Source organism: Rhipicephalus microplus, chromosome 7 (genome assembly GCF_043290135.1).
Source record: "Rhipicephalus microplus isolate Deutch F79 chromosome 7, USDA_Rmic, whole genome shotgun sequence".
Taxonomy (NCBI): domain Eukaryota; kingdom Metazoa; phylum Arthropoda; class Arachnida; order Ixodida; family Ixodidae; genus Rhipicephalus; species Rhipicephalus microplus.
Genome location: NC_134706.1, coordinates 133,634,171 through 133,654,027, shown reverse-complemented (window position 1 = coordinate 133,654,027; position 19,857 = coordinate 133,634,171). Strand labels below are relative to the sequence as shown.

The 19,857-nt window shown below is 46.5% G+C and overlaps 1 protein-coding gene across 1 annotated transcript in view; it reads right to left on the bottom strand.

Annotated features, from left to right (window-relative positions):
• Positions 1-255: 255 nt before the first annotated feature.
• LOC119180392 (pseudouridine-5'-phosphatase) overlaps positions 256-19,857 on the bottom strand; it is a 51,667-nt gene continuing 32,065 nt past the window's right edge. The window contains exons 3-4 of the mRNA XM_037431583.2: positions 11,288-11,520; positions 256-1,261 (exon numbers count right to left, since the gene is read on the bottom strand). Coding sequence (XP_037287480.2) covers positions 1,025-1,261; positions 11,288-11,520 — 470 coding nt within the window. The 3' untranslated portion in view covers positions 256-1,024. The remainder of the gene's footprint in view (positions 1,262-11,287; positions 11,521-19,857) is intronic.

The window sequence follows — 19,857 nt, the reverse complement described above, 5'->3', positions numbered from 1 at the left end:
ACCCTTCAGGGAGCTGCTCCCCTTCTTTTTAAAGTATATAAGGCTATATACCATCGTACGAAACAACAGTTGCTAGTGGGAATGTTCTAGCAACGATTGCCTTGACAGCGGCTCAGTTAAGCGCAAGACCGACGACAAAGCGTTGTTTAGCGACCAGAATTGGCCGACGTGTTGCTTAGCGTACGGGAATCGTCCTAACAAACACGTTTAAGATAAGTATAACAAGCCCCATCAACACACATTGTGCTAGTGACGTTTTTCTTTCCAAAACGCGTGTATGTTTATTAGGTTGCTTCATTGAACTATTGCAAAAGCGCTCTCGCGCAAATAACACTCGCTACATCCACCCGCAGGTGTTAACCAGCTGCTTAGGCGGATTGTCTAAAGCTGCTAAAGTAGATTAGAACTCTGCCAAATGGACGTTAAACGCGTCAACTATAATGCTTAGAGGCACTTGGAAGAGAGGAGAGGTTCTCAGCAAGGCAAGGCAAACAGGTCGCAGCGTCACACAGTAGCAGAGTATGTAAGCACGCGCTTGTCATCACAATCGGTCCTTGGTATACATCTTCGACTAAGGTTGGGAATAAACAACAATAGTACCCACTAAAAGGGGTAGACAAACGTGTCGCAAGAAAGAGATATGGTAGATATCGGAATGTTCTCGTGGGAACTGAACCTAAGAAAATAAGTGAGGCCCCCCGTTCATCACGCCTATTGAATTTATACAGAATCTATACAAAACATAAAGGTCCCTGCGACGTTAATAAGTAAAAAACACCGTAAATTACAAGTAAAAGAGCTTGTGCGTGAGTGTCAAAATACGTTCAGCTCATTCTGCGAAGTGAGGCGAATCTCTGGAAACATCGCAACAGAAGTTCCCACCCTTGGGGGTTCAAGCAGGACACATCTTTCGTGTGAACAAGGAGAGAACTTCTATGGCGCGCCTGGGGGCCTCGACGGGAATGCACCTGGTGTCCATGAAAGCGACACCCACATATTGCCCCGTGCTCGCCGTCTTGCTGGCTCACTCCACCTTCAGCTCAAGCCTATCTTCGAGGCCACCCTTGGGCCCATCCTTGGGCCGGTCCTCGAAGGGTGGTAGTCCGAACTGCTCGGGCTTGAAGTCCAGAAATGAGGCGATGCAGAGAGTCGCCCGACGCCGGTTCTCTTCATCCATGCGAGGGTCAGGGATCAGGACGACTTGCATACCGGCGGCTAGGGCTGCAGTGACGCCCTTTGGTGCGTCTTCGAACACCAGGACCTGTGACCACAAAGGCAGACGTCAAAACATCTTAGGTGAAAGTCCCTCCAATCATTCGGAGGCACTTAACACATCGCAAACAAAATAAAGCAAGTAGAATGCAACTAAACGCAAAGGTCTCAAACGAAGGCCTGAAGTTCACTCAAGATATAAACGTAGTCTCTCATCTTTTCTTCAACGCCTGCCGTAGTTCTCTGAATGGTCGACCTTAGCTCCCTCTGCGAGATACTGAGCTAGCAGAGGCTCTCTGAAACAACCACTGTTGCCAAGTGTTATTAGTGCTTTTGAGCTCTTATGTTTTTGTCGCTACTAACATGCTGTTCAATAACTGGCCACAAGGGGTAGAGACACAATGTATAAATGTTGCTGCGCGTCTGTGACTACTATCGCTGTCGGACGCCATGTCCGAGATTGTGGCCGAGCACAGTAGGCCAACCATGCAATCGGTGATCTCCCTACCAATTGAATGCTTACTTCGAAAGCTAAAAACCAAGTTACTCATATTTTCACCACTTTTTCACTACGATGAGTACAATTCGCTAATCCTGAGTTTTGTTTTGGCCACTGACAGAGCCACCCAGTAATTAGTTTGGGCTAGCAATGAGGGCCACTTGCTGTGTGAATAATGTCAATGGCTAATGCTATAATGGTAAGGTTATAATTCGCGGTCAGAGAATTTGAAATAAAACGCCGTTAAATTTCACTGTAATTAATCTTTCCATCTTTATTCACCCAGTCGCTCTCACACATACAAACGCGCACACGTACATATATGCACGCATTAAACTTGTACGTCAACGCACAAAAACAAACGGACGAAAGGTGTGGCGTAGGCGCACATGGCTACGAGCATCTATGCCAGGTCTCCTCTGATTTCGGGTGGGGGGGGGGGGGGTGCAATGGCTAATATTGTCCCTTCTACCCCAGAGTAGACAATACGGAGGTGCAAAGTAAGCTGTTAAACTATGCATGTGTTCCGATTCTGAACAGCGTCGTAGACAGTCTCCGCAGACAGCTTACAAAACAGTATTGAGCCCACGTTGTTTAAGTAATGGAACGCGTCTAGAAGACGTCTAGAGGACGTGACACCGCCTAGCGTCGAGAAGAGAAAGCTAAATCAGACGCAACTGTTATTTCTTTTACTTAGCTCACAATAAAAGCAGAAAAATAGCTCACAATGAGAGAATGGAAAAGCGTCTGCTTGCGCGCCGACGATAGTACCAGCCCGATCTGAGCTATCCGAGGAATTCACTGAGCTGCGATCTTGTTTGGACAGCTAAGTAGCCTGGGCCGTTTTTGTCTACGATGCCGCCATCTCAAAGCTGCCTATTTTACCGGCTACGTGAAAACTGGAAAGGGCCTCAATATGGCCGCCGTCTACTCGGCTGCATATTTAGCCGTTTACGGTGACCATTGGAACACACCATGTGCATAGCAACACCGACCTTTCTATTTGTGCAGACTGGCGCAGCAGAGCGTTGTGCCGGGGCAGGTCTATTAGAACTTGGACACAGAGACTCAAATCATGAGCACTGCAGTGCCAAGTGCACAAGTGCAGCAAAATATTACTAGATCCTAGAAAACATCTTGAATTACCAAAAATTGACATTCAAATAAGCAGCAGTGCAAACAAAAGGGTTCACATGAATTTTATCAACTGACGCTTTTTGGCTACTGATAAGAAGTTGCACTATATAGCTGTTTCAGCTATTCAAGCTTTCATTTTAGCGAACTTTTTTGGTTTTTTAATGTTCGTTCAAGTGAGGTTTAATGTAGCACTTGACTGTGTGAAAACAGAATGATGTAGCATGCCTGTAACATTAGGCGTGTCACTGAGTAGTTTTCAGGGGCCTTTATAGTATTAACATTGTGTAAATCAGATTGTTTGCACATTAACAGACACTGAAATATTACCCCTGTCACACGGGCACCCGTGAAGACCGTTTAACTCCCTCGTCTTTACGACAACAAAGATGCGGTTGGTGTCACACGGCCACCTTTACGCAAACGAAGGTGAACGGAGTATTTCGCAAAGGACGTTCAACGATCTCCCTTCGCAGCGAAACGAGGTACTCTCGTCCTCAGCAGTCTAGAGGTCAGAGAAAAATTTTGAGCACTAAGTGGCCGCAGTGAAAGAATAATACATTTTAGCAATATTAAACGTTCTTTCGTTGTAGTACTGATTCACAACGCGCGTTTGTTTACAATATTTACGTCCACCAGAGTTCACTTACTCTCAACACCGATGCCCTACACACCATGCCTCGAGAGTCGGGCCGGCCAGCGCCAGCCGATCAACGTCATTACCAGCGCAATATCGCACCACTTCCTCACGTCGTCCGCTGTGTCACTCATAACTGAAAAACACAAAATGGGCGCTCACGAGGCAAGGAAGCATAATAACTTACGTACCGGGCATGTACACAGGCAACAGAACAACTAAAAGCACAATGTGGCCAGCGTCACTAGCAGCATTGCTATATTTAGCAAATGCATTTTTATTTGAAATTATTTTTAATAGTTTGTTAGTCGCACACCTACTTAATAGTGCTTTTTTTGTAAAAACCGCATAACGAGGATTCACAAAAAAAATCAATAGGGATCAAATTAGAATTCTTTCTGAAAATCAAACAGCGCCAGCTGAGCCCCCTCGCGGCAACTGTTACAACCTTGTCATTGCCGTGTGACACTGCCGCAACTCCTTCTCCGTCGAACCCTCTAGGGGAGATTTACGTTGACGGTGTTCAACGGAGCTTGGTGGTGGCCTTGTGACAGGGGTATAAGACTGTTCGCAGGTGATGGTGTACTATTTGTCGAAGTACCTGTATACTAATGATAAGCAAAACTTCCAGTCTCAAAAACTTATTACTACAGTGACGACAATAGTACGGCACCCAACGCAGAAAAGTTTCCTTTGTGGTCCGCTTTGTGTAACGAGGAATCCAGCCGGTGAAGAAGGCTGATACCCTTGAGGGGCCATGCCTCGGGCCATCAAGCGTACCGGTCGATGGCGGTGAGGCAGTACCGATAGGCTACCGCCGGGGGATTTAACCCTATAATGTCGAGGTTGACGTGCTCAAATCGACTAGAGGGCTAAGGGAACGTTCCGAGTGGTGACGTGACGTCCCTAGGGACGTTAGCGCATCAGCATTGGAGGCAGAAGCGCGCCCAGATGGGGCAATACCACAGCATGGAGGACCAGACAGCGGTCAGCCATAATGCGTGTAGAGGCACGTATGCCAAGCTGGCTGAGGCTGTGGAGCTGGTTGAAAAGAACATGGTAGTGGGCCAGTGGCACGAAGGGCCTGCTTCTTCCTGTCGACATGTCGCAGTGGACAGTGGTTTTCTGCAGTTCAGCGTCTCTTATTAGAGCCTCGGTGAGGGCTTCGGCTGTCATCTGCGAAAATCTGATAGCTGCCACCGGTGAAAGTGCGGCGGTGACCACATAGTCTTTCTGGCTAACATGGTCGATGTCGTTGGTAAACTGGGCAATGAACAAGAACCGGTTCTGTTGAACCGGCGGGAGTTTGTCACGACGTTAAAAGGAAGCGTAGGTAAGATGGTTGTGGTCGGTATAAATAGTGCAGTGCTGCACTTCAAAAACTTAACTGAAGTGTTGAACTGCTTCGTATATCACCAGAAATTCTCTGTAATAAGTTAACGAACTCATCAGGGCAGCGGCCGTGGTTGTGGGGGGAACTTTGAAGGGTCGACTTCAGAGCTAAAAGTTTCTTGGAAAAAGATGCCAAGAGGTGCCAGGTGTAGTCCACGCGTTGCATGAGGGTGGAACCGATAGAGAAAACAGCGACATCCGTGAAGAGTCCCCAAGGAGCGTCAGAGATGCAATGGAACAGGAGCGCGGTGGTGCAGAGAGCAGCCTTGTATTCCTCGAAAATTCGCACCAAAGTCGGTGTCCACGTGACGGCTTGGTTTCTTCGCAGAGCAGCCAAGACATCATAAAGGGGTGCCGGTAGTAGGCGGCATGCGGTAAAAAACATTTACGAAATGTCAGCATGCCGAAAAAACGGTGAAGGTCTTTAGCGGTGGAGGGTCGAGGGTACTTCTGCAAGTCAAAGGTGCATTCAGGCAAGGGTCGAGTTCCATCTGACGAAATTTTATGGCCGAGGAAATAGACCATACAAACCCCGAGCGTGCTCTTGTCCGCATTGACGAGTTGGTCGCGGTCGTTGCGGCGTTGAAGCAGCAGACGAAGGTGCCCGTGGTGCTCTTCGGCGTCGCGTGTCACCAACAAGTCCTCAAGTTAGACGAAGCAGAAGTCAAAGCAGCGGACGACTTCGTCAATGAAGCGCTGAAATGTTTGCAGTTCGTTCCTCAGGCCATCAAACAAAACTCGAACAAGGGAAACTCTAACAAGCCAAATGGAGTAATTATTGCAGTTTTCGGGACGTTGTCCGGATTGATGTGTGTGTAAGCCTTCACCTAGTTTAACACGGAGAACACGTGGCAGCCATGAATACGATGGTCGAAGTCCTGTATGTTGTGGACGGTGTACATGTCAGGGATGGCGAGCGCGTTTAGGGTGCGGTAACCACACATAATTGCCAGCAATATGTCTTCTAGACTAGGTGAAGTAACGAAGCCCATGGGCCGTCGGAGCGACGGGTGATGCATGCTTTCTCTAAACATGGCTTTGAACTCAGCCTTGGCTATGCTCATGCTCTCTGTGGCAAGGCGACGGGCGCGGCAGAAAACCCGGGAGCCTGGAGGGGTCCGTATAAAGTACAGCATGGTGGTGTGCAGCCCTTTGCGTGTTAATCCACACGAACGCGTCGAACCGGGCAATTCGGTGAGAATGGCGTGGTACAGCGAATTATTTCAACACACAGCACTTTGATGCCTGATTATTGAGTAGTCCTTCGCTGGCCTGGCGAAAAAAGTGTCCCGTTGTCACGTTGTTGAGACGATCGTGGCGGCAATTTGGAAGGAGGTTATAATGTGCCAAAACGTCCGAGCCGATTATTGGGTTGATGACGTCGGAGATTACGAAATTTCAATGAAGGACGCAGCGTAGGTTGCTGAGCTGGGTGCGCAGGCACCGTGAGCCATACGTCGTAATTGCGGACCGGTGCCCCGCGCTGTGCTCGAAAGATGCCAGCGGGCGATGGCCTTGAATATGGTCTAGTGGGCAGCTGCAGGTATTGAAAGCGCTATCGACAAGAAAACGCTGTTTCGTGATTTGGTCGTTGACGAAGATACGATGGCCTCAAGGTTCGCAGTTTGCGGTCGTCTCCACCACCAGCTGCCGTTGGCATTTCTCGTTGGCGGAGCAGGGTGATCAACATTGTCGGGCTTTGTCACAGAAGCATTGATGGTAGTAACACCTGACGTTCTCAGCAGGCAGCAACGACGAGGGGGTGTTACAGCCCCAGCTTTCCAACTGGTATTGTTGGCGCTTCGGAAGGTGCTCACCAACGCATTGCTGAAGGCAGCTCAGTTGTCAATTGATATCGTCGATACGGGGCGAAATCTCCGTGGTGTTCAGCAGCACGGTGACAACCTGGGTGAAGGGCGACGACTGTTGCAGAAAGACCTCGATGATGTGATTAGCAATCTCATCAAGTTCATTCAGAGGTACGTTGAGCCTGCATAATTGCTTGGACATGTAGTGGAAGTCGTCGAAGCCAGAGTGATCGCAGGAAAGAATCTTGGACTTCCGTGTAGCGCTGAGAGCGCGCATGTGACGAAGGAGCTGCGAAGGTTCGCGGTCGGCAAGCTCTGCGGTCAGAAGTTATCGCACGTTCTGTTCATCCAAGGGTGACAGGCGACGTATGCTTTTGGTCTTCAGGCGCTCGTAAAGGTTGGCCACTACTGGGTAGATAAGTATATCCCGGACCTCGTTAGCGTAGCGGGCGTCCTGGCTGGCGCCGACGTAATCATAGCGGGCCAGGCAGACAGTCGCCACACGTGGACTGGCAAACATGCATTCAACGCAAAGCCACTAGACAAGAGGGGTGAGAGAGTTCTCTGGCCTTTTTCCTCATGAACTTAGGATCAAGGGGGTATTTTATAAAGTAGGGGTAATGAAAATACATGTTTTTCAAGAGGGCTTCAACAAATGCCCCCCGAAAGAAATGTCTAGCTGCGGGCCTGATTCAACCAGACCGGGTGAAGTTGATGAGACTGCAGGCATAAAATATCTTCGTTTTTTTTTTTCAACCAACATTACCTTCTTAATATTTCAATATTATTCCCCGCACCTTGGCTCATATGTTCCGTGTCCTTCGCGATAAGTTTCAAGTGTTGATTCGTAGGACGAGTATTTCGCCCTGTAATGTCCATTTTTGTATAGAAAAAGTCAAGCAGGGGTAAGGAGAGAACCAGGGGCGTAGCTAGAAATCTTTTTCGCGAAGGGAGGGGTGGGGGCTTTAACCACACTTTGTTCATGTTCGTTGGTGTGTTTACATGTGTACGTGTACGTATACGCAAGCCAAACTTCAAAATTTCGAGAGGAAGGTTTAACCCCCCTCCCCCCCCCCTGGCTATGCCCATGGAGAGAACACAAGTAATGCAACAGGCCGATCCAACTTTAATAATGCGTGAGACTTCTTCTCAGCATCTCAAACTTTGCCGATATTTTTGAAAAGGAGAAACAAAAAACTTTTTTTTTTGCTTTTGGCCGCTAGAAATTGCTGAAACGTTTCAGTCTGTATTTTTAAAATGGTGAATTATGTTAATTAAATGCTCTCGATCTAATTGAGTATGTTGTATTGCCTAGGAACACCTGCCAGTCATCTTGCGCAACTTTATTCATGTCACATAGTCGCTCTCTTCACGCAAAACTGTATACGACTAAAGCTGTTTAAAGAGTTCGCAGCCAACTGAAGCTAGCTAGTGATCTCTTTCATGCGAATGCTTTCATACTAGACGCAAGGAAAACAAAATACATGGCAAATTAATAACGAGAGCCAACAGACTATGTTGTTAGCAGTAAAAGCAACGTAAATGTTAAGAAAGGTCGCAGGTTCGGATCCTGGCGGTGGCAAGTTCTCTTTTCGTACACATTTCTTTCTTCACATTTAGGTTACAATCACTACTACTAGCATCCTATATACTTTCCCTCGCATCATTCTCTGTTATTTGTCGTTATTATTGTGACTAACAAAGAAAGCTTTCCTTTACAACTTCCTCTTCTTTCCTTCATGGCAAATTATTAGTCGCACAAGCTGCAGTGTGCAACACATATATGTGCCTGAGGCAGCGGGAGAGCTCATTGAACTTTTGTGTTGTACGACGTTGATATAGGTGCTGTAACACACCACCCTTTACGCTAGAAGACGCATTTTTCGATTCAACAAAAAACGCTGACTGCTTTTTATATTTACACGTTGCAAGTTTCATCGCGCAGCCAGTTCGTAATGGTGCATTCAGACGACGGATTGAATCCCGATGTGGCGGGACGGACGGCGCGTCACGTGACCTCACATCAGCGATTCCCCTCGTCCGCGACTCGTCCGCACGGCTCGCGGACGGATGAACCCAACCTGTTTTTCACATCGGGATTCTGGCGGGGGAGAGCCGGTACTTCAGCGGAATAGCTTGGGGTCGGTGGCAACCAGTACACTTTTCGTCTGCTCGCGGCATGTCCTCCATGGCTCGCGGACAGCTGCATGACTGGTCGGCATCATCTACGCTTGAGCATTGTTTACTTAGTTTCCGGACACTTTGTTTTCAGGTGATTAAATATGCAGAAATCACTTTTGGTGGTTTGGGAAATGTCGCCACCGTCGCTTAACACGCGAGATTCTTAGCCGTCATGGTGGTGAAATATTCCAACTTCTGCAATCGGCGACGTGCTCCTTCTAAAAAAAAAAGGCGGGAGACACGTTTAGAAGTTCTACAAGTGGGGAATAATGTAGTTGAAAGAATATCCTGCTAGCAACTCCCTTTTCTCCTGAAAGAATAACACTACTCGTTCATTTGTCACAACACGACAGACATCGCAGCCAAGCTTCGCTTCTTGCGGGCATCCATGTTGAATACTCTCAAACCGGTCTGCTGCTCGCGGGCGCAGGTGAGCGCCGAATCTGCTGTCGAGGGTAATCCGGCTGTTTTCCCCTAGAACACCGTCCGTCGTGTGGATGCGCCTGCAGGCGGACCATCCGCGGATTAGCTGTCCGCGTCCACGACAAATCCGGATTCGGTCCGTCGTCTGAATGCACCATAAACAACGTCTCTCGGTCTGGTCTGTTCTTGGTAGGTTTCACAATGGAAGGTTGCAAGTTTGGTCCCTACAGTGGTGCGAAGTTGGCATTCCTCTATATATAATTTACATTCATATCACAATTACTACGCAGTTAGTGTTAGGTAACCTTTAGCGGCGTGTTGTGTGTAGCGAGATCAATGCGGCTAATTCAGAGCGGTGAGCCAGTCCTCGACCCGTCAACTAACGAAGCTGATCGGTTCCGCGAAGGCGAACGCGGGAGACCTGCGCACGGGAAATGAAGGAGACCCCTTCGTTCACTCGGTTCACGAGCAGAGCCGTCAAGGTCACCCCCATTCGGGACTAGGAGGGGAAGGCTTACTTGAAAGAGCGTCTGGCAAGAAGCAGGCCAGGCGCCATTGTCTGAGTTTAAGTAAATTGTTGGCATCCACGTGGGTTGAGGATGCCGCGGGGACGCGACCGCTAGGCTGACTATGGTTGCCGCATGAAGACGAGCATATCCTCGGCCGCTGTACGTCATTACCGACTGTTGTTAGGATGGCGTGGCGCCTCGCTGTCGCATGCACACCTGGTCAGCGCACAGGGCCAGACGTTGTAATCTCCGCGCTTACGGAAGCTTCTATGAAGCGACGTTAATGAAAAAGTTGATAAAGCCCGAGCGTGAGAACGGCTACCGACAGACGTTGGCCGATACATGGCCTGGCATGGGAGAAAGTGTGAAACGCGGAAAACCTATCCCATCTAGTGCTATACTTCATAACGTGATACTTACCAATGTAGTGTCAGTTATGAAAGTGTTTCTGCGATTGGTTGTGATGATGCGAGTCCCAACGTGTGATTGGTTTGTGTGAAGACCCTTTGTTCAACCGAGGGTTGAAAAGTGGATGTTTGAATCTGAAATGGAAGAGCGGAGGTTCGGGCTTGAACTCGGGCAGACGCCTGAGGCTGCAATAAAGCGTCTCCTCACCGGACTATGGCTCTTCCTTCGCTCTGCCACCGTGCACTCGAGTCATCGAGGGGACCCATTGCGAACCTCAAACATCATCTCTCCTTAGCTATAGTGTAGAAGCTAGTAGAGGAGGAGGAAATTAACTTACGCTATAATGAAAGGTTACTAATAATGTCCTCCATACTTTCCTTGCCTTCATTGTCAATTTCATTATACTGCATATGCTATTGTCCCGTGCAGATTCATACTGTAGCACAAGGCTAGGAATTCAGATGTTTTTCGAGTATTGGCATAGCTTGTGTATCTTTCTGACATATAAAGAAAAATACAATATCAAAATCTGTCGACGATGCAGGAACGATTAGGCTGTCTGGGCATAATTTGCGGAGAAAACTGGAGAGCTGCGAAGCGCGTAGGGAAGGGTGTTTTGAGCCGAACTAATGTAAAACCAGCCAGGAGAAACTAAGCTTGTAGTGTTGTCGGAGAGATATTATTCTTTGATGGTTTCTTCGACTAATTGCACCGAGCCTGAAACCGGACACGCAGGGAAGGCTGTTCCCGCTCCACTAACGTTGGGAAACTTCGTCGGAGTGCAGCTTACTTTGACATGCCTCTTTTTATCCTTCGAACCCTACATGCACAGTTTCAAATTACTAAGGCATGTACTGAAAGGTGACGCAGCTATAGTACTAACGCCATCGGCTATCTGTTGGGCAAACCGCTTGCTTCTTCATTTTTAGTTGACCGGTAGCGTGTAGTCAGATTTACGCAATTTTGTGCGGTGCGTAGCCGTTTGATGATAGACCGCGACTACAAGACACACCACGATGGCGTAAACGCCGACAACACGAGTCCCTACAGGGTTCTTCGCATCTGGACAAACAGTCGATCTCACCTTTTCGGGGGGCGGCTTTTCTTCGAACTTGGACGCTGCCACCAGGAAGACGTCCGGGTGGGGCTTGCCATGCTTGACCTCCGCGTTGCCGCCGGACATGACGACGTGGTGGAAGAAAGCGACCAGGTCGCGGTGCTTCGACGTCTTCAGTTCGAACGACAACGGCTTCGAGCTGGTCGCGATAGCCGTGGGCACGTCATGCTTCTTCAGGTGGCGCACCAGTCGTTCCACACCTGCGCAGATGGGGTTGCTCGGTTGATTGGCTAAACGCTAAAGAACAGGTTATAGCGGCGAGTATGTTTCAAAGTGCTTCTCGGGAGGTGTTCAAACCAAACAAGCCCCATGCATAGATGCTATATAGCTCCGTACTTACGATTCCGGTACGTGCGTTTTTTTTTTTTTTAGGGGCGAAGCTCCTTAGGGCGTGGGCTGTGCGTCCCCTGTAGCCTGTATGTAGCCACCTCTAGTTTAGTTCTTGCAGTGTTCACTAGATGGCGGTACCGTCCCCTGTATGTAACTACCTCTAGTTTAGTTCTTGCAGTGTTCACTAGATAGCGGTACCGTCTCCTGTATGTAGCCACCTCTCGTTTAGTTCTTGTAGTGTTTACTAGATGGTGGTACTTGTAGCTGATGATGAAAAGATGCAAGATGTTATAAACTAGAAAGCGGTACTTGTAGTTGATGAAAGACGCGAGATCTTATAAAATAGGAATGATGTCACATATGGCGCGTGTCATTGGTTGAAGGCAATCGTTCGATTTAGTGCGGCGACGTACGCTAGGGGGAGCGATGTAATAAAATCGAGTGGGCAAAATGTACAGAGGATTCATGGTTTACCAGGTTTACCTCCGGAGCTTCGCCCACTCATCATAATTCACTTCGTGGATATGGCGGAATTTTTTTGTCACCGTATTGCTGTTCCCGTTCTACTATCTTTAGGCACATAACTCGAGAAGAAAGCACGAACAACCACGAACTACTCCAATTCATCGCACTTCCGGAAAGACCTAACTAACATTTCTAAAAACTATAAAATGGTGCAATGAAGTTCTCCCTTGGTTTCTCAAGCACGCCATACGACCGCTGCGAAGCGGATGCCTGAAACAAACGTGCTTAATCCCCATCACTTCAATGTCATACTGATCTTAGGTTGAGAGCAGAGCAGAGATAGAAGCCGGCAAAGCTGACAATTCCAAAGAATGACCCGTCAAGTAGTTCTACTATGCTGGCCCTACAAGTGTTACACTGGATAACGAGCTGTAAGCTCCAAAGCGACGCGGCTTTTAGGTGCGTGACGGACATTTACAGACGTCGCCTTTGTGCTCTTAAACAAGAGGTGTTACACGTTTGCTCATAGTGCAATTTGCTCTCGTAAACGCCGAGCGCATTGCTTGAATCATTTGAGCAAGTGAACGTTCCCCACGCTCTCAATGTTTCGTGCGCAGTCAACGCAGACTTGTCAGTTCAGCTTATATTGAGCGGATTTCGCCTTGTTTTTTTCGCCTATAGCCACTTGTGGAATTCCTCAATCTTTTGTCGCAATTTTCGGGCTTATTTACGTTATTCCAGTTAATATAGTTTGTTCAGTGTTCACCACGTTAATCAATAGCGCGTTTGACATTGACTATACGCACGCGTTTGTCGCTGACTTAGAGCTTGAAGTCAAACATACGTCGGCTTAATCAACAGGTAACGTTAATCATGCACAACAGAACGGGGACTACGCTGGACACTATGTTGAAAAGTAACTGGGTGCTTTTATTATTAGTTGTGTATATTTTAGCCATGCAAAATAATTACGTGATTTTCAAATCTTCCCATCGTGTCGAAGTGATATTTTATTGCAATTAAAATCTTTTCGAAAATGAAAAAAAAAGATATGTTTCCGCTTCTTTAGGGCTTCTTCACAAAATTCACACCGCTTTTTTTTTCTGTGGGGAGGGGAGGTTCTTTAACACGTCATTGTTTTATGCCGGGGTCCACCACGGGTCCGGCGACGTATTTCCGTCACGGATATGACGTAGTAAAATATATGCAAAGAGATTGCAAAATACAAAACGAAAAAAAGAGTTCCATAGCAGGGCGTCGAAGCAGGGACCTCTCACATTCAAGCGCGCGGCACTAGCCGCTAGCCGCTGTGCCACAGAACGTACCTTGCTAAGTTCATTAACGGTAACCTATTTTTATACATCATATACCGTTGGCGGTCCTCAGAGCTTTTCAACTTCACCATGTTTTCGTCATCAGTCGTGAGATGTCGCAACGGCCTCGCGTTGGGCGCCTCTCGCGTATCTTTGAGCGCGCGCCTACACGGGGCATGGTCTCTTGGACTGCGCGCGGGCTTATAAGACTCGTGATTCAGATGAGAACCACGGTCACTTCGCTCGCTGCCGCGCTATAGCCACGTTTACGGAAGGAGCACGCTGTTCACATACGGTTAAGTAAGAATTGTGACAGTTGTTCGCGCTCGTATTGTGTATACTTGTGCGTTCGTTTCATGTGTCTGTCTTTCTGTTTAAGCAGCGTGCTGTAAGTGTCGAGCCGAGACAGCGGTTTGTCCGCGCTCGTGCTGCGTATGCTGATTTCGTGCGTGCTTTTCCACGAAGTTGAAACTTGTTGCTGTAGCATTCATTACGCTGCGTTTGTGGTGAAACAAGGCAAAATAAACCGCCAAATACGTCTGTGAAGGCAGGTTTGACTTTCTTGTTATATAGATTCATAAAAAGAGAGATAAGCCCTGTTTTATGTGATGATAATTGGCTTCTTTTCTCGCTAGGATCTGGCAACTCCAACGCAAAGACGCCTTCACCGATAGGCGGTCACACACTAAGGTACAGACGAGTGAACTGTTCAAGGAAATTTACGTGCAGTGCCAGCCCAGCGTTTGCTCTTTCGGCAAAGCATGGTGGCTTAGATTTGCATAAGATTGCTGAGGATTTAAACTTTTGGCTTTTCTTGGTGGAGTAGAGCATTGCACGGACCACGTTTCAATTTCCACTTGAGCAATATAAAACTTATTCATTCGAGTGTTCTCTGTCACAGTGACCATACCGTACAGACCTGGCAGGATGAATTCCGCTACTTTTCATGGCGCGAAGGTTACCTTTAACGCCGTAGCTGTTTAGGCCTGTCGTAGAAACTTAGGTGTCCGTAGGAAACCACATGTGGGTAAGTGTCACAAGGATTCGGCAAGCTCAACTGCCGAATACACCAGTGCAACGTCAAATCCTGCTCAGTGAAGTGGAGCTCGTGCAACACGTTGATGAGAGAGCGAGAGAAAAATAGATAGAAAGAGGGAAACAGAAATAGGGTGATAAAGAGAGGAACAGTATATAGCGAAATAAATGAAATAAAGACATGAAAAACGATAGAAGGAGATAGAAAACTCGAAAGAGAGATAGAAAAAAAAAGAGAGCAGGATAGATAGAGAAATAAAGGGAACCAAAGAAAGAGAGAAAGAAAAATGTAAAAAAGATAAACAAAAACAGAAAGAGAGAAAAAATTTTGCGAGTCTCTCGTGAGGCACCCCCTTGCGTATTAAAAGGGTACTGACACAAAATTTCGGGGCCGAGATAGCCTTCGGGGTCGATTCTCGAGAACATTCGTATATCATCTGCAAGATATCAACAGCGAATATAGCTTGCAAGGTAATAAATTAATTTTGAAGTGTGCATGAGCGACCGACTTCATAGCGCTATAGACACCCTCGAAGGTGACCCCGAGGTGACCTCCTACTTCCCCAACGCCACCACGCTGCGGTCCACAAAACAAGTTATGATGACGTCATAGCCACCATTTTTCTTTTGCCGAGTTAGTTCCCGAAGTCTATATTTATCGGCGGCTGGTTGTGAGTGCGTGGCCGTGGCGCACGCTTAAAAAGTTTTGTGTTTGGCGACATTCCAGTGCCGTTTCCTATTCGAAAGTAATTCTTGATGCAAATCATGCGGAAGTGCGTCACAGTTCTGTGTGCTGACGTGGTCAAGAGTTGCACACGCTAGGTGGCGACAGTTGCACCCAGTTTTTGGTATTCTCTCAAACCGAAACTGAAACCGATTGATAATGAGGAGCCTGTAATTAATTATCTGTCACGTGCTGCAGCAAACAATGTGTCGTGTGATGACTAACAGGCTCCCAGCAACACATTGCAGTAGAAAAACACGAGGCCAAATTTTTTGTGCCACTTTAAGCTCGAAATGTTGCTGGGAGGTTGCTGCTATGCACTATTCCAAACTGCGCTTTCAAAGGGACCCTATAGAGAATGAATGAATGGGACCTTAGTTAAAGGTAAAGACGTTTCATCGCCAATGTACGGGGTGAGGTGGTAAAAGGTCAAGGGGCATAAAGGGTGAGCAGCAGCCTCATGTCACGCCCTCACACGGGTCAGCAGGCGACCTCTCCTACACTACAGCGAAACATGCCACTTTGACTGCCGTATATCGCGAGAGCTTTCTGTGCTTCATTTTCTGCCTTTAATAAATTCCGTGGAGTGGTCATGTAGCCTGGTAGCAGATGTTGAATGTGTCGTCTACCTTTTGAGAATGCCGAGCATGTACAAATCAGGTGTTTTAAATCTGCTCGGCACAGCGTCTGACAGTGTGTGCATCGCGTGGAGATATGATCCCTCGAAGGTCGGTTAGCTTGCTGCTATTTGCCTATTATGTGTGATGTGTATGCGGAGTTGGCTATTACTTTGTTCAAAAAAAATTTCTTGTTGGCGTGTGAACCCAGCATTGTAATTTAGAATACACGCCGGTTTGGCTTCCGACTATTTTTGCTCTCTGTTTTCATTGTAGTTGGAATGTAATGCATCAGTGCTCTGCTTGAAGAGCCTGCTGTCCATATCTGAAATTATGAATTTTGATATTCAAAAAGTGGCGTGGAACTCGCGTGTGGGAAATCGACATCAGAACTAAAGAGAAAATCTTTTTTTTTGCGTATTAGTAAAATACAATTTCACAGTCCCGAAAACGCCCCTCTTAGCGCGAGACAACGCTCGGTAAGCCACAAAACTAGCGAACCTACATGGCTGCATTTGGTCATGTAGGCTCCCTAAATGAAACGCGTGAACGGAAAATAGGGGTGGAGACGCCGCCTTGAGATTCCCCTCAGCAAACATCGTGGCGTCATAAATTTGGATGGCGTCTACTGAGTCCTATATAGCTTCTAATAGTTAAAAATGAAGTACGTGGTCGTCTGATGGTGTCACCTACCTAGCATACGAAGTTTCAGAAAAAATTCATCGAGCCCATGTTGCGAAAATGCGAAAAAATATGTATTTCGATATTAGTGACGTCACTCGCGCATCTGTCAGAGCAAAATTTAAAAATGAGACATCGACATTGATTTTGTCCGCTGATAATGAATTTATGACAGTGAAACATGTTATAATAACGTTGTCAAATCAAAATGAGTTTATTAGGATGCGTGTACAATAGATGAGTACATAATAGTTGGACCCATGGCCTGCGTGGCTAGTAGCTGGTCCAATACAGAAGATACATAAAAGCTAGCAACGCACATTATTGGCAAAAAAAAAGAAATATTGATTTTCCACAGATGCAAGTTTCAACGATGTAGAATCTACGTATGAAAGGTGATTAGAATTCACTAGACAAGAAAAAGCGTTTGCAAGAAAGATTAGAGTTACGCATAGTTTTATTTCTAGAGCCACAGTGTTCCAGGTTTGAGCTCCGGAGACTTCTATTATTCGCTCGCCATTATTGTTGTTGCAAGGGGGAAGATTTAAATTTAACTGACTTGTTTGCCTGGTGTTTGCAAGGGGGAAGTTGAATATGGTGTTGGGTAGCGGAAAGTTTGCGCACACTATTTTTGTGAACTAGGCAAGCTACCTTATAATTTTTTAGCACCATAAATGAGCGAATATGAAGATCATTGAGTAGAATGCCACTGGCGTAATGAACGCGGGAGAATGCTATTATTCTTAAAGCACATTTTTCTAACTGCAGTATAGTTCTTAAATAGGTTTTGTATGTTAGGCCTCAAACATCACAGTAATAGCCGGAATGTGAATGAAACAAGGACAGGTATATTGAACGAAGTAAAGAACGAGAAAAATATTGGCAGAAACGGACCAGTGCATAACACCTAAAAGCCAATTTTCTAGACACAGCATCGATCTCATCTCTCCAGTGCAAATGATGGTCAAAATAACGACTAAATATTTGATTGTGTCGACCCCATTTAGTGTTTCGTTGGCCAGAGAAATATTGAGGCTGCTGTATAGTTTACTATTTTTCTGCATAAGGTAAATACAACTTGTTGCGTTTTCTCAGTATTTATGGTTGGCCTGTTTTCTGTAAACCACATATTTGCTGTTATCATTTCTTTCGATATAACGTCTTGCAGTGAAGGAAGTGAGCTACGTTTATAAATTAACGCTGTGTCATTAGCATACATTATTACTTTTGTGTACTTAGAAGGTTGCGGTAGATCATTCACGTATAAAGAGAAGAGAATGGGGACCAAAAGCGATCCGTGTGATATTCCGCGTGTGACGTCAGTAAATTTTGAGCAATATTTGTTAATTACATTTGCTGTCTACGCGCGTGAAAATAGCTCTGGATGAACTGAAGCACGTTTCCAAGAACACCGTGAGACTGTAACTTTCCAAGTAAACTAGGGTGACAGATTGTGTCGAATGGCTTTCATACATCAAGAAGTATTGACACTTCCATGTTTTGCGTATTTAGAGCGGTGTTAATGAATTGTGAAAGTGTTTAAACGGCGGTTGCAGTGGGTCTACATGCAACCAAGCCATGCTGCTGCCGGCCGATAATGTTATTGTTTTCAAGAAATGCATTTAGTTGTAGCGTAATGAGTTCCTTTGATAAGGTAGTCGCCTTACTGAGAATAGTTATTGACCCATAACTACCCGGGTAGTTCTTGTGACCAGATTTGTCCACTGGAGTAACCTTACCGACTTTCAATACGTCTGGGTAACAGAGCTTGCTTACTGCGTGATTAAACATGTGGCAGAGGGACCGGCACAAGATATCAATATTGTTTTGCAGGATTTTAACCTGTATACCACCGGGTCCAGATGCCTTACCTGCAGATAATTTTCCTACGATTGATTTTACTTCATCAAGTGTTATTTCACGAAAATGAAAGTCCCATTGAATATATCTTTCAATCCTTGCTGTGAAACGTGTTATGGTAGACACTTTGTATATGTTCACACCGATTCTTGAAAAATGATCATTAAAGTCATTAGCAGTCTGAACAGATACATTTTTTGTGATAACATAGCGTTTGACTTCCAATCCTATTACATCTCTAACAGTGTAGCCTTCATCAATCGCAACCGAGTCATTGTCACACTTCAGTGTACTTTTAAGTGCGGAGCCTTTTAGGGGCCACGTGTATACTTTGGTGTGATGTCGTCGTCACTTCGCGCAACGCTGCACATGTAGCATACTGAGAGCGCACTCGCGTCAAGGAGAAGTATTCTTCCTGTTTTTTTTCAATCGCCCTGATGATTATCAGCTATCATTGTCAACAATAAACAATAAAGCTAGAGTGTTTCGCGTAATTCAGGCAAGACAACGTATAAAGCTATAAAAAAAGATGAATCAAGTGCGAAACCAAAAAAAATAGAGAAAAGAAAAAAAAATAGCAAAAGAACTAAATTAAGAAAGAACCAAAAATAGATAAATCTTCCTGTTATAGAAATCAGTATTGCACGAAATTGAAAAGCGTCTTTCGAGAGGTGCTTGAGCGTTTGCAGTACATTGTTTCGCCGCAAGGTCAAAGTAATGAATTCTGTAGCACCAAATTGCAACGTCCTAAACTGGCAGCCCGTTCTTCAAGCGGGCTGCCAGTATGAAAGAACATAGAAAAGATGAGCGCAAACTCAGAACCGCCGAAGCTCGACACTCTCAGCACCGTGCTCAAACACAAAGAAGGACGCGCGGAACGAACGCGCTAATAAACACTGATTGCACGCGAACAACACTAATAATGAACTGCAATAATACGGAAAGACGGGCTAGTTGGTACTGCTGCATAATTGAAGTTTTTGCGCACACACACAAGGACACAGAAGAAGGGAACACAAGGACCAGCGCAGACTAACAACTGTTAGTCTGCGCTGGTAACAACCATTATTAGTGTTAAAACACTAATAATGGTTACCTGCGCGTGAGGCGCGTGCTCCTCACGTGAGCGCGGCCACGGCTGCGAACGAAGTGACTTTCGGGTCCTGTGTAACTTCAACGCACCTTTGCGGTGGAAGTCCAAGACGTACAAACCGCCGTGAACGCGACACAAGCGTGGGGCGCACGAGTGACCAAACCCTGTTGAAGCGCGCGCGCATTGCAAGGCGCGGGTGGCGGGGCACCGACTCTTAAAGCGCGCCCCGCGGTCATTTCTCGCCATCTCGGCACCGCGCTGAGGTTGCCGACTCTCCGAGTACTGCAAGCCGTAAATGGACTATATAGATAGTTCGCCGTTAGCAAGCTGAGAATATTGGGGTCTAGTCAGTTCACGTCACGCGCGACGGAGCGAGAGGACGTAGGTTCGACTCCCGCTGACGGAGATTTTAGGGTTTT